Consider the following 14,627-nt stretch of genomic DNA (forward strand, 5'->3'; position numbering starts at 1 on the left):
AAAGTACATTGTAACCATAAAGTATTTAAGCTTGAGCCATCATTCTCACGACAAAGATAACCATGAGTATGGAGAGTGAAGAGCTAGATGTAACCATTACTACTCCTCTTTCTCCCTACATTTTGCAATGAAATTATCAGGCATTGTAAATTCATTCATTTATTCAACCAACATTCATTAAACTCCACTAAGTGCAGAGTACTCCAAAAGCAGTAAATTAAATCTGTTTTTTTTTTTTTTACTGCTTTTAATCTTTTTTTTTTCCCTAGAATGATTCAGTGGCCTCTTGTTATTATATCCCATTTCCAAGTACCTTGAAACATTCTCAGAGCTACAAAGGGTTTGGTATTCAATATTGTATTCTCTGTAGAATTATTTCCACTGACATTTTAAAAACATTTTTGTGAACCTGTGGTATTGTGGGAAGAACACTGATCCAGAAGCCAGAAAATAAGTGTTCATATTCCAACCTTACAATTTACTAGTTATGAGAACTTGTTTCCTTATCTTGGAAGGGGGTAAGGGGGGCAATACCTTTGCTGCCTTTTTCACAGCATCATTAGAAAGTCCAATGAAATAACAGTCAAAATGTTAACTGACATTTCCATAGCACTTTGAAATACTTTATATACCTTATCTCCTTTGTGCCTCATCATAATCCTATAAGGTAGTATTATTTTCTATAAAGTATCCATTTTCTGGATGAGAAATGTGTGACTTAAAGAGGCTGATTTGCCAGTGATCACAGAGCTAATAGGAATTATCCACAATGGTTTTAGAACCAAAATCTATTATAAGTCAAGTGAATTAATATTATTTTTATAATCCACTATAAAGGCATTAATTTTACTAAAAAATGCATGAAAGTAAGGTACAATTAACATCCATGAGAATATAGCCATTGTTTTTTAGTCATGTTTAATTCTTTGTGACCTTATTTGGGGTTTTCTTGGCAAAAAATGTTGGAGTGGTTTTCCTTTTTATTTCCTTCTCTAACTCTTTTTACAAATGAAGAAACTGAGGCAAATGGTGTTGTGACTTGCCCAGAGTCACAAAACTAATAACTGGTAGAGGCTGGATTTGAACTCAAGTTTTCCTGACCCCATGTCCAGCACTTAAACCACTGAACCATCCACTTGCTTAAGTAGACACTGGTTATACAGAAAAAAAAAGAGAGACAGTTCTTTACCATAAAGTTGTTTACCTCAAAAAACTTATATTGAAATTCAGATAAAATCACCTTGAGAATTGTAGTACATATAGCCTAATTTAGTTGAATTTACTGAATTTAAATTTTTTTCAGATAGTAAGAAGTGAGAGCAAATTATTGACTAAATAGGAAAGCAGAATATGCTAGATTTGGGGTGACAATATCCTAAAATCTATAGCTTATAGATTGTTATCTAGAAATCTCTTAAAATATAACTTTTAGGAGGAGATAAAACAGTCATTCATTTTAATACACATGCAAAGAAGTTTGAAAAGCAAAAACAACTTTTAATCGTAACAAATACATTTTTATTTTCTATTAAAATTTAAATGAGATATTTGTAATAATTCCACTTTCATAAATAGTTTACAAAGATCACATGAAATAATAAGCCTTGGAATACTTGTGGACCTATTTGTGAGTGGGTGATTGATCCCATGACCCTATAATTCAGAGTATCACAACTGAGCTAAAGAGAATGGAAAAAAAGTCACTAAGAAACTCATTTTTGTTTCCATAATTTTATGCATTTGCAAAATCATATGAAAGGATCAAAAGAAAGAAGGTTGAAAACCTAGAATTGCTTAGCCTAGAGATAAGAGAATAGATAAATGAATGACCTCAGATTCATTCTTAAGCTTGTTAAAATAGTAATGAGGGGAATTAGGATGTTTGAGTAAGAAATCATTAAAACAGCTGAGGTATGCATCAGGGATAATAGTTATGCCACCGAGTGTCTTTCGTCAGCTAATGTTACCTTGTTGAGGGCAAAGTTATATAGACCAGGATCTGACCCATTTGAGGTTATTCTATTAGCAAGGGACCATGGAATGTTCATCACCAGAAATCTTAAAATATAGCACAAGCATATGACCATTCTTATGTTTATAGATGTTGAAAGGATAGTGAGTAGACTTATGATTTTTTCTATGTGAGAAACCCCCAGTAAAGCACTACTCCTGCCACTGTAGTTCAGGACCAACTTTCCAACTAATAGCCATAGGGAATTGTATGAGACATTGGGAAACCAAATGACTTGCTCAGCATCACACATCCAGTATGGGTCAGAGGCAAGACACAAACCTGGGATTTCCTCACTCTTAAATTGGCTGTCTATCAACTAGGTCACACTGCTTCTCGTACACTTTTTTTGTTGTTATGTTGTGATGGCTGTTCCTGCATGTAGAGGGAATGTTGTATTGTGGTTTGAAGGGAAATAGAATAGACCTTTCTAGCCTTTCTCCCCTATCCTTTCTCCTAGAAAGACTTTAATTCTTGCCAGGAGGAGAAGTAAAGGTGTTGATCTCAGAAGCAGACCACCTTATTTTCTTCCAAGAGAAATACCAGGCTAGAATCATATCTATCTCTTCCTTAAATATTTTTGTCCAAGGAATGTGATTTTCAGATTAAATCTAACTTTTAATGATAGGTTCATTAATAGGGATCCCAAGCTTTATATACAATGCTTGACCCCCTTTCTACCAACTACCAGTTCCACAATGAATACATATAACAAAAAGCAGAGAAACCCATTTATCCAAATTAAAGCAAAACAGAAAATAGAGAATGTATACAAAGGAGAATAGAGAGCAGATAGTAGAGAGTGAAGAGCCTCTCCCAGTAGAAGAGCTCGGTTTTCAAATCCTAACTTTGACTTGTATTGACCTTGTAACCCTGGGCAAGTTATTTAACCTTCAAAGAGTACCCCTGGAAATCTATTAAGTGAGCAAGTTGCAGAGATGTTGATCAGGTTTGGTAGGAGCTTTCAGATAGCAATAAAATAGTTTGAATCTTATCGAAGTCCTATGTAGATATATGTATTATAGGTGGCAACAACATTTTAAGTATCTTGGTTCTCAAGAAATAATAGCTGCCATTTGAAATTTTATCTTTTCTGACTATTTGGTAGATGCATAACATTTTTAAAACTCCTGAGTGTACAAAGTAAATTTGAAAAAAAAAATTGGGGAGAGTTTGCTACAATGTTATAAACACCTTTTTATATATGTTGCCATGGTTTCATCCATTTCCAGCCAATCTAAGACTAGATGAATAATATATTGAAAAAATTTTGTCTGATAAAAATATTTAAACATAATTTTAATGTTTTTATGATTACCTACATTTTATAATTATAATTTATTGAATAATTTATTAATGGTATTTTTTTCCTGATTGGATTGGATTTTCCCCTCCAAAATTTGCTTGTTTGTTTGGATAATACAAACAGTTTTTGTGATATGCAGAATTTCAATTTCTTTATTCTCAAACATGTTAAAAGATTTATCTAGAGAGCTTGCTTGTCTACTCTGAAATATTCAGTGATTGACTTTATAAGTAATAATTTTCATTTTGTGAATATATATATATGTATATATATATATTTGGGAATTATCACTTAAAGATTGTTATCTCAGATAAGTAGTATATTCGTTCATATCACTCAGAAAAATCAATCAAATAAATTTAGTATCATGTAGACCAAACAACCACTTGGTAAATTTATTCCCTTTTCAACTAATTTTTGTAACCATTAATTATAGTTTGGAAATTCGACATGCATGTGACTTAACTTTTTCCTGACTTGGAAATTTTAAACCTTTGCTACATGCAGTATTGTTCTCCTTTCAGTTACAAATGTGCTGAGCAGCTGAGCCCAGGCTGTGTATAGATAGAGTACCCCAGAAATGCCAAGTCACCATTATCAACAGATTCTTAGTTAACATTTACTGAGTGCCAGCAATGAACTTAGTCTTAGAAAAACAGAGGAAGACACAGTTCCTTCCCAGAGACCTGATTTTTTTATTTGAGGATGGGTAGACGGGGGGATAGGATTTGATCATAAAGTAACAATATTCCTTTAAACTGAATTTAATTCAATTCAGTAAGCATTTATTAAATGCCTATTGTGTGTCAAGTGATGTAGATACAAAAATAAAAGTGAAACAGGGATTGATCTTAAATAGCTTAATTCTGTTGGGAGGAAACAAGATGTGCATATGTAAATAATTAGAACATGTGCACACACAAATACATGAGAGAGAGAAAGGAGGAGGAGAGAGAAGGGAGGAAGGCAGTGAAGGAGAGAGGAAGAAGAAGAGAGAAAAAAGGAGAAGGAGAGGAGAGGTAATTTCCAGAGGAACACTACAGGTCTGATATAAAGGATAGTTCAGAACAGGAGGAAAAGCATGACAATAAGCATTTATTAAGTAACTACTATGTGTCAGGTATTGTGCTAAGAGCTCTCCAGATAATATCTCATTTGCTCCCTTGGGAGGTAGGTATTATTAAAATCTTCATTTTACACTCCAGGAAACTGAGGCAAACAGTGATTTGTCCTAGGTCACCAGGCTAGTAAGTGTCTGGGGTCAAAATTGAATTCAGGTGTTCCTGACTCCTTGCTCCAATACTCTATTCACATCACCTGCCTGCCTTGGATTAAAAAGCAGAAATAAAACAGAAATCCCAGACAACACATAGTCATCTTGGACTCCTTACATATGTTGGAATACTATTTTCATCTCTCAGTTGGCTGGCACATATGATAAAATATAAGCAACCTCCATGCAAATGTTTATTTCTTGTCAGAAATCCAGGAATAGCTATTATTATTATGTTGCTTTGCTCTTCTTAGGCAAAGAGTCAAGCATGCCAGAACATCCCTGAGATTGATCCATTTCTTTTCATCCAGGAAAGTGAACAGCAATTTTGCACATTTTAGTATTCAGCAGCAGAGGGTAACCACATGTTCCATTTGAACAACTAGAATACTTTCTAGGGGAGACTACTCTTAAAAGCATCCTATAGAATGTATTTAACCATTTGGCCAGAATGCACACTAGGCAGATTCACAAGGCAATCTATGTCTTTTTTTTTCTTTTCTTTATGTATTTATTTTTATAGATGCTTTTTGTATTTTCATCGTCATCACTGGGTATACCAGAGACAGACTGTCTCTTGGCACCTGGAAATAAAATTCTCATTGCAACAAAGAAAATCTAAAAAACAATGATACCTAATACAGTGGCCACTGTTGAGAGAAATAAGCTGGGTTTTATTAGTCTCCAGGACTGTTATCTGTTTCTTGGCTACTCAGAGTTCAGTTTCTTTTTTAGTAATATATTCATTTGTCTTATTGTAGTGATCGATCCATGTTTATAAAGAGACTCCCACTCCTCCAAATTGCTAGGCCCACTTTGTCTACACTTCTCCTTGACATCATCATACCATATTTTGATTTATATCAATTTATTTCTTTGTTATATCTTTCCCCTACTGTCAAAACCCCATTAGAAGATAAGTGTAGTAAAAGCAAATCGGGTAACATTTTTGCATTTTTTCTATATTCAGCACATAGCTCTGTCTTGCATATAGTAGATATTCAATAAATATTTATTGAATGAGTCAAATGAATCTTCAGAATGAGTTTTTATTATTAGAAATCATACTCATAAGGGTTAGTTCTTAAATAACCAGAAAGCTGAAGCCTGAATTTCTATAATGGTTTATACAGTCCTTTCTGGATAGCGCTTACTATAAATGAATGAAACTCTTCTCATGTCCTTGTGGCAGTCACATACAAGATATGCCAGCTTCAGTGAACTAGAAACTTCTATTCTGTAGAAAGGGCAGTTTTTAATATGAGTAAAAAGAATTCTGTGCACTTTTTTTGCTGAATTTTATAATGAAAAATGTTTTACTTATTTGTCAGCTGAGTACCAATTTTCCTATTGAAGGAGCCTTCCTTTTTCTTGATAGTTAACAAGCATGTCTGGAATTAACTGGTTTACTCTTTCCCACTCATCTAATATTTCATAATAACTCATCTAATATTTATCTATTTATCACTATGTGCAAATTTGTAAAAGACAGAACAGACTGTCCTCAAGGAGCTTTCAACCTGGGAAACCTAAGGCAGCTGATCTTTACCAGTAAAAAATAGAGTGAGAACATTCAGATAGGAGCATACTGTGCCTGTCGGTGGGTAAAAATGTGAAAGCTAGAATCCAACTCCTCTCCTCTTATGGAATGCTTTAGCTCAGGACAAACTTGGAGCTAGACTTTGAAAGCTTTTTGGCTAAGCCAATTAAAGAAAATGGTATATATATATTATTTATAATCTTCATGAATTTTGATTAAAATTAATTTGGATCTTGTATTCTTACTGAAGAGAATGTAATTCTAAAAGAAAACTTGGTGTATGGAATAACTCTGGAAATGAAGGAAGTCAAGATCTAGGGTTTTCAATCTTAGTTCTATCACTTTGCTCAAATTCCTTTTCTCTGAGTCCTTGTTTCCTCATTCTAAAAATGTTGATTATAATGTTTGCATTATCTCCTGTGTTATGAAGAAATAATTTATGAACTTTAAACCCACATATAAATGTGATTTATTATGACCCTTCTACTGTGGGTGGCCTTGAATACATCAGTTTGCCCATCTATAAAATGGCATGATAATATTTCTGTACTGCTACCTGAAAAATGGAGGCAGCTAGGTGGGTTAGTGAATAGAACATAAGACCTAAAGTCAAGACCTAAGTTCAAATCCAGATTCAGATGCTTACTGTGTAACCTTGAACAAGTCATTTAATCTCTATTTGCCTTAATCCACTGGAGAAGGAATCCAGAATTATTGCCAAGAAAACTCCATGGACATTATTCACATGCTATGGTCTATGGCATAAAGAATTAAACACAATCGAATGACTGAATAACAGCTCAAAAGAAAATTTTGTTTATCAAACATGGTTTATTATGTTACAGATATCTTTAAAAAGTTGAGGGAAAGTTTTTGTTTTTGTTTTTTGTTTTTTGGAGGTTTTTTTTTTTTGTTTTGTTTTGTTTTTTTTGGCTGAGGCAATTGGAGTTATCACTCAGCTAGGAAGTGTTAAGTGTCTGAGGTCATATTTGAACTCAGGTCCTCCTGACCTTAGGGCTGGTGCTCTACCCACTATGCCACCTAGCTTCCCTGAGGGAAAGTATTTTTACAAAATTTATTCACCATTTGCCAGTCTACCTGTATTCATTCATATATGATAGTCTTAAACACTGCCCAGCTAGATTTTGGATCAAAGTTTTTGTCATTAACTTGCCAATCTTAAAAATCACTTTTTAAAATTATAAATTTAATAACCATCAGTAGAAACAATATAAACATACATAAGAAAGGGAAGAATTTTGCTCCAAGTAAGGGGATCCAAGCATATTTCACAACAGTACAGATGGCAGATGAGCAAAGAAGGATCTTTGAACCTGTGTTCCTTTGCAAGCAGTCTTGTCTCTCAGCATAGAGAAGCCCTATTCCTGTTGCATATATGTCTCTGCCATACTATCATTGTAGCAGACCTCTTAGGAAAATATTTTTAATGCCTGAAAAATTCTCCACAGTCTAGAGAAAATTTTCATAGAAGAAATCAAAGTTCATTTAATTTATTGACTTTATTTAGAGTTCAGCAAACTGAGGTCCAAATGATTTAAATGACTCATCAAAGTCACACAGAGAGTGGCAAAAAAAATCTGTTAAGATGTTGGCATTTTAATAATCATTTTCCAGAATTACCTTCATTGCCTCAGTTTCTCAACAAAGAATTCACACAACTGTGGGTTTTGTCTTTGTCATTTTATTTTTATACTTATCAGACTAAAAGTGGTCAAGGATTTCATCAATTCATTACATCACATTGTTTGTGAAATGTTATTTATGCTATGTAATATTCCAAATTTACTCTGCTATTAAAGCATGAGTTGAGTTAGTCCTTTACCAAATTTTACCAAATTAACAGAGATTTCTTCTTGTCTCTAAAGATTAATCTTGTCCTATAGAAAACACATCTCTTGCGATATGGAATTCAGTAAACCTTATTCTCTAGGCAAGATGCTGAAAATGAGGAAATCAGCAATAGTGTGCAGATGTAGGTACCTCACACTTTTAGAGGAGTATTAGGAAATAAGAAGTAAAAGGAATAAACATTAATTAATTGCCAATACATGCTGTTCTAAGTATTTTTACAAAAATCTCATTTCATCCTCACAACCACCTTGGAAGGAAGGTACTATTACTATTTCCATTTTACAGTTGAGTAAACCGAGGCAACAGAATTAAAGTAACTTGTCTAGGATCATAAAGCTAGGATATGTCTGAGGCTGAAGTTGAACTCAGGTCTTCCTAACTATAGGCCCAGCCCTTTGTCCACTGGACTACCAGCTGTCTCTAATAGGCTTTTAGTAATTCACCTAACCTATTTATTCACAAAACAAGAAATATATGTCAAGTACAAAGTCTAGTCATAGTCCTGCTGACTTTGATTCTAACACATATAGGTTTTTAATCTGTTTCTATTCCTTGAATTTCATAATATTTCGATTTGAGTTTTATATCATGTTGATCATTAGTTCCTGGTTGTAATAACTCAGGTGGTTATATATAATGATACAAATTCGTCCCCCTTGATCCCATTCAAGAAGAGTGGATATGTTAATTTAAGGCATTGTACTGGGTTTCAGATTAAAAAGATGAAATTTATAATCTAATAGGAGATTGAGCATAGAGTATGTACATTGATAGTCACCAATAGTACCTTTAATTTCTACATGGGCATAATTTATTCTTCTATATTAGTCATTAAAAATGAAAAGTATTAAAAAAAACTGGGTTACTTTTCAAATTCATTAGAAATCTGTACTTACTTTGAACATTGTGTGATTTTAGAGTTTATTTTGGTGACCTGACAATTAAAATGCATTTTGTTAAACTCATATTTGCAAAGTGCTTCATTGATTAATTTTATTAATTAGCCATGCTAGTGACAAATGGGATTGTTATTAATAAAATATTCATGGTATGTTAAGATGTGCCAGGCGCTTACAATTCAGAGAGTTAGTTATGCCCGTCCCATTGTGGATATTGCCTTCAAATACCTTTCCTTTCCAGATTACTCACCTATTGCCTTACATTTCCAGATATCACATTAATTCTCTTCATTCATTCTGTGTTGACCAAATTATCCTGCTTGCTTTTCCTGAATTTACTATTCTCCCTCCTACCTCTGTGCCTTTAGGCTATGTTCCCATTTCTGGAAGGCTCCATCTCTTCCTTTCATCTTCTTAAAATATTTTGCTTTCTTTTAGACTTTCTTTATCCTCTTAGCTATTTAGATTCTCTCAACGCCCCTCTCATGATCAATTAATTAACACCCCCTCTTTCCCTCCCCCAGCAGTGAAATAGTCTGCATTGGAAAGCAGGGACTATGAGCTTTTGTTTTTATATCCCCAATACCTATCATATTTTCTGGCATAAAATTGGGATATGGGCAGGATCAATAGTAAGTGAAATAATTATCAGCACTTTTGGGGAGCCCTTTGGTGATCAGAAGGACTCGTATCCAATAAAGATCATATAGTCCTAAAAGAAGGCAAATTAATCTTGTTTATTCTTCTTACCATTTACTTGATGTTTCCCCATCTTAGTGGGGTCATTTCTATCCTTTATAATGACTTAGGAATCCACTTTGAAATACTTAGCTTCTCTGTCATATCATTTTCAGGATCATTAAAGACCCCTAGGAAAACGTTTAAGATTTAGTTCCTTTTGTGAAGATAATTAGTAGCCATGTGACTTAAGAAAGTCACTTATCTACTTTGTGACTCAGGATCCTACCTACCTCACAATAATTCTATGTGATTACAAAGCAATAATTTATGTGAAAAATGATTTTTAAAAATAATTTGTAAATATAAGTGTTTTATTCAAATTATTAAAATATGATTTTTGTAATTGCTATTAATAATATTCCTATTTTTGAATGGTTTCATGATACTTGATTAGATCATTTCAGGACCCACCATGACTGAAAAAGAACTGAGGTTTCATGGACTTGGAAAAACCTTGGTTTTCCCTTATTCTTCTAAGATAGTGCTTTCCTATCTGACTCTTTATTTTCAGATTGCTTTTGATCAATTAACTGGTGAATAAGAATTTATTAAGTGCTTAGCAGATGCCAGCTATTCCTACTACCACTGAGGAAAACTTTTCATTAAGATCTTTATTTGAAAACTAAAACGATCATTTTCAAATTTTACTGAAGAAAAGCTGATTTAGTATCCAACTACAGTACCAGAGTATCTGAGAAGAATGGCTTATAATAAACATATCTTTTGGAAGTTTGTGAAAACTTAATTTAATTCAACATAGGGTTTTTTTTATTATCATTAAGATAAATTATTTTCTATTTTCCCTGGGGACTGAATCTCTTAGGGAGAAAATTCATTAAAAGCAGCCTATTGGGTGTGTATCCAAAGCTTTCAGTGCTCCTTTAGAAGTGAAGCAACTAATTGCACTTTGTTCAGCCAACCCTTTAAGCACCTTGGTTAAAAGTGATACATTAATATTTAGTACACTATTCACTATTGAAAAGTCCATTTCTCTTACCAATTTCAGACAAAGGTACCAGAGTGTCAACCTACTATTAGTCTCAAATAGTTTACTATTTTATTCTTACTCCAATATGGCATCCACAGTAGTGGGGCTCATTCAGGGGATTGTAGGAGAGGAGATTTATAACAAAAGGGGCAGCCTTAATAAGGAAATATACCACATAAACAATATGCGTTGTTTTATCTAGACACTCCTTGGTCAGCACACTCCCTAATCAAACAGTCAGCTTTTCCTCATGTAGGATTGTAACTGAAGTTCTAACTGGCTTCTGCCAGGACTAGATGCCACAGGATTTCCTGTCCAAAAATTCACTGGGTGGTCATTTGCAGCTGAGGGCTCACCCATCACCAAGCAAGCCCTCTAAGGATGAAGAATATTTGACTCAAGTGCTTTGTTTTCAAATTCTCTCTAGGTATTTCCCCACCCCCACCCTTACCCCACCTTTAGTCTAGGGGAGGAGGAGAGGAAAGGGGAGGAAAAAAAAAACACCTCTTATGGTAATAATATATATTTGTCCAAGGTGTCTTTTTCCCCCCTCTGAGGTTATTTACAGGTTTCTAACTGCTTAGCCTTTTTAGCCTTATAATTACTGAAAGAAATAGCCTCCTTGCAAAGGGATCTATTTCTTTAACCTCCTTTCCTCCCTCCTTCACTCCTTTCCTCCTTCCCTCACTCTTTCCCTTCCCTCCTCCTTCTCTTTTTTCTCCTCCTCCTCCTCCTCTTCGGACTCTTGTGAGCCAAGCCACTGAGCTCAGCAGGCTTTGCTGTGTCAGGAGAACCCACCTAGAGGGCCCCCTTGACGCCAGCACATCCCCAGTCGGGCAGTATTCACTGCAGCCTGAAGCTGATGATTCTACTGCAGAGTGTGAAGAATCCAGTGTTACCGAGTCTGCAAGTGTCCGGAGCCGCTGCTGAACCGGAGAGCGCCAGGGCAGGGTCAGCAAAGGCTCCGGGGATTTCGAGGGGCTCCGCTGGAAATTCTGCAAGCCTTTGGGAGCCTGTTGCCTTTGTGTTTTAAAAGCATACCAGATGTCTTTACAGCTCGAGCTCAAGAACCTTTCTGAAGGATGCCAGCGCCCCAGGAGTAAATGACAACTAACGAGGAGCTGAACTGGGGGGAAAGAGAAGGGGAAAAAAAAAGCTGGGACGAAATTATCAGATAACATCTGACTTAACAGCTGCGAGATTTGTTTTCTTTTAAAGAAAAATACGAAAAGCCCTCGCGTGGTCCTGGGGAACAGCAAATTAAAGGAGGCTCTGTCTGCAGTGAGAGGATCAATAGCTTAGTCATTTTACTTAAAGAGAGCAGACAGCCTTATTATGGAGTTAGGCAGCAGAAATGAATCTGCTCATGAAAGCCCCTTCAAAAAGCCTGATAGGAGCTAATGGTAATCCTGGCATACGAAGCCCAAATTACTCACTGCCTTCCTACTACTTTTGCAGATGAGGAAAAAAAGAGAGAGGAAAAAAAAAGCCCACAATGACCAGTAATTTTGAAGAGAAGTTTGCTTTGGGTGTATATGTTTTTTTTTAACACCCCTATCCCCCATTCTTTGTCTAATACGTCTGCGAACGGAGCACTGCATCCAAGTGATCACACAGGAATATGTGTCTGAGAAAGAAGAAAAAGCAATCTCCCTCCTTAAAGGACAGCATGGCAAAGCGATCTGAAGTTTTGTATCTCCCCCCAAATACCCCTTTAACCAAGAAAACAAGCCACTGCCTCTTGACTAACCTTTTCCCACATTCCAGAGTCCTTCCTAGGAAAATGCTTTAATTTCTACTCGAATCAGTTGGATTTTTAACTAGGACGCTATTTTGTCATTTAGGATTTCATGGATTGTGCTGATGATTCTCGGGGGGGTTGATGAGCTGTTGTAACACAAATGGACGGACACATACCTGCAGTGACCTGTGATGAATCTTGCTTCAAATCCTGGAAGGTTTCTTGTAGTTGTGGTTAGCTTTCAGGGGGGGGAAGAGAGGGGCATTTGAGAAGACCGTACTTGTTGCAATAATCACCTATGGTGGCAGCCCCAGCCGGAGAGTTAGAATTCATCAATGAAAAACAGAGCAGAGAAAGTCTAAGACAGGGAAAATACTAATGTTAGAAGACCTGCGAACATGATGCACGTGAATAATTTCCCCTTTAGGAGGCATTCCTGGATATGGTGAGTAATCAATATTCCCTTCTGTCTGTAAAGCTCAGGATGATGTTTGTAAAATATTGTGACAGCTACCAGATGCTGAGTATTTTGAATCAATGTGTTGGCATCAAGTAAAGCTTATCACTGAAATACGTGTAAAATTGAATTCTGCCTGAGTCACTATTGATTATATAAAAACTAAATATTTAAAAAATGGGATCATAGTTCTTTAATGAAAAGCATCACAAAACCAAGAAGCCAATAGGAGATTATGTTCCTAATGCTTGATGATCAATTCATGCAAGGATTTGACCTAATAAACCTAAAGAAGAGGAATGTTGAAGTTTTTTTTTTTTTGCTGTTTCCTGTGTGTGTGTGCATGTGAGAGAGAGAGAGAGAGAGAGAGAGAGAGAGAGAGAGAGAGAGAGAGAGAGAGAGAGAGAGAGAGAGAGAGAGAGAGAGAGAGAATGAATATAAGAAGAGAAAGAATTCCCAAGAGGAAAGGAGAGAGAAGGACACAGACCCATTTTAGCATCCTTTAGCTTAATTTTTTTTATAGATCTTACTGAATTCAGAACAGAAGTAAAGGGAGAGTTTGCAATGATAACAATTTAAAACATACACAATGTATAGGGGTTCATTAATTTTTAAAATTTTTCAATTATTCAGGAAATATTCCTACTCATGAAATACCTTAGAAGATAACACCTGAATCATTACAAACCCAGCCCTTTCTGAGTACTTGCTCAATGTATTTGACATCTTGTACTACAGTTCCATATAATGGGTGAAGGTGCCAAGGCTTGTGACATCATATGACATGCTGCTTGTATTGGAAAGCATAGATGAACTAATCAGTGTGTATATGTTGGTGTGTATGTCTATGTGGTATGTAAGAGAACCTCTTATTGCAATATCATGCATCTTTACTACACCTTTAGGGAAGAATTGTTGTATAGGCTTTTAAAGCTAGAACTTTATGAATGTGCTCTATATACATATCTAAAGGCTTTGTGTTAGGTAGCATTGTTTTGGATTACTTATATATGATTTGGAAGTGAATTCCCTATGTAATTTTCTTTTTCGCTTTTGCTCAAAAGCCCTAGCAAAATTTTCAATGTTGTTTTTCTATTGTGTTTTCAAGTGCCTCATCACATCACCTCAAATAGAAGGTTTCCAAAAATCTTAAAGCACCCCGCACCCCAAGAATCATCAGCTGGTATGTCAGGCAGGTTTTTGTTGTTGAACCGAGAACCAGTCACAATGATGGGTGGGTTACAGCTTCAGTGGCCTTGCAGGGGTACTCATTTTCTGTCAGCTTGAGATAGACAGTGGCTCATGCTTGTGGCGCATCTTGCTTCTTCCTCCCTTGCTGTCCAGTGCCACCTTCTCCTGACTCCAGTCTGCATCAGTAGGAACCTAACTGAAATGACTGCAAATCCTCTGCAACCCACTGTAGACATTACCACTAGAAAAGTGCAATCAATGCAAGGCTCTATAAGACCAGACTTTTGTGTTTCTAACAGAAAGAGCTACACTGATCATAGTGCAACACAAGTCACTTAGTAATAGCATGGTTTTGTTTGTACTTTGAGAATTTGGCAGGATGTTTGAAACAGAAAAAAAAAATGTGTGAGTATTTTTCAACCCTAAGAAACATATTTGTGGATCAGACACCCAAGATGATTTCTTTTTTTTTTTTTAAATGAAGACTTTTGCTCCTACAAATATGTGCCTTACCAAAATAGCAGTTTTTGGTTTGCTTGGGGACATTCTTCCTGCTACCCATACCATTACCTCTTTAACCAAGTACTTACCAAGTACATATAGTTTTA

The 14,627-nt window shown here is 35.5% G+C and overlaps 1 protein-coding gene across 11 annotated transcripts in view; it reads left to right on the forward strand.

Moving 5' to 3' along the window:
• The window catches only part of PDE4D (phosphodiesterase 4D), a 1,915,283-nt gene that overhangs the window by 1,252,879 nt on the left and 647,777 nt on the right, over nt 1-14,627 (forward strand). Inside the window, exon 1 of one of the 11 annotated variants that reach the window (XM_074282461.1) lies at nt 7,957-12,816. The exons of the other annotated variants lie outside the window; for them this stretch is intronic. Within the exon in view, the coding sequence (XP_074138562.1) occupies nt 12,770-12,816 (47 nt within the window). The 5' untranslated portion in view covers nt 7,957-12,769. Of the gene's footprint in view, nt 1-7,956; nt 12,817-14,627 lie in introns of those variants that run through there. 11 annotated transcript variants of the gene reach the window in all.

This window comes from Sminthopsis crassicaudata, chromosome 1 (assembly GCF_048593235.1).
Source record: "Sminthopsis crassicaudata isolate SCR6 chromosome 1, ASM4859323v1, whole genome shotgun sequence".
Taxonomy (NCBI): Eukaryota; Metazoa; Chordata; class Mammalia; order Dasyuromorphia; family Dasyuridae; genus Sminthopsis; species Sminthopsis crassicaudata.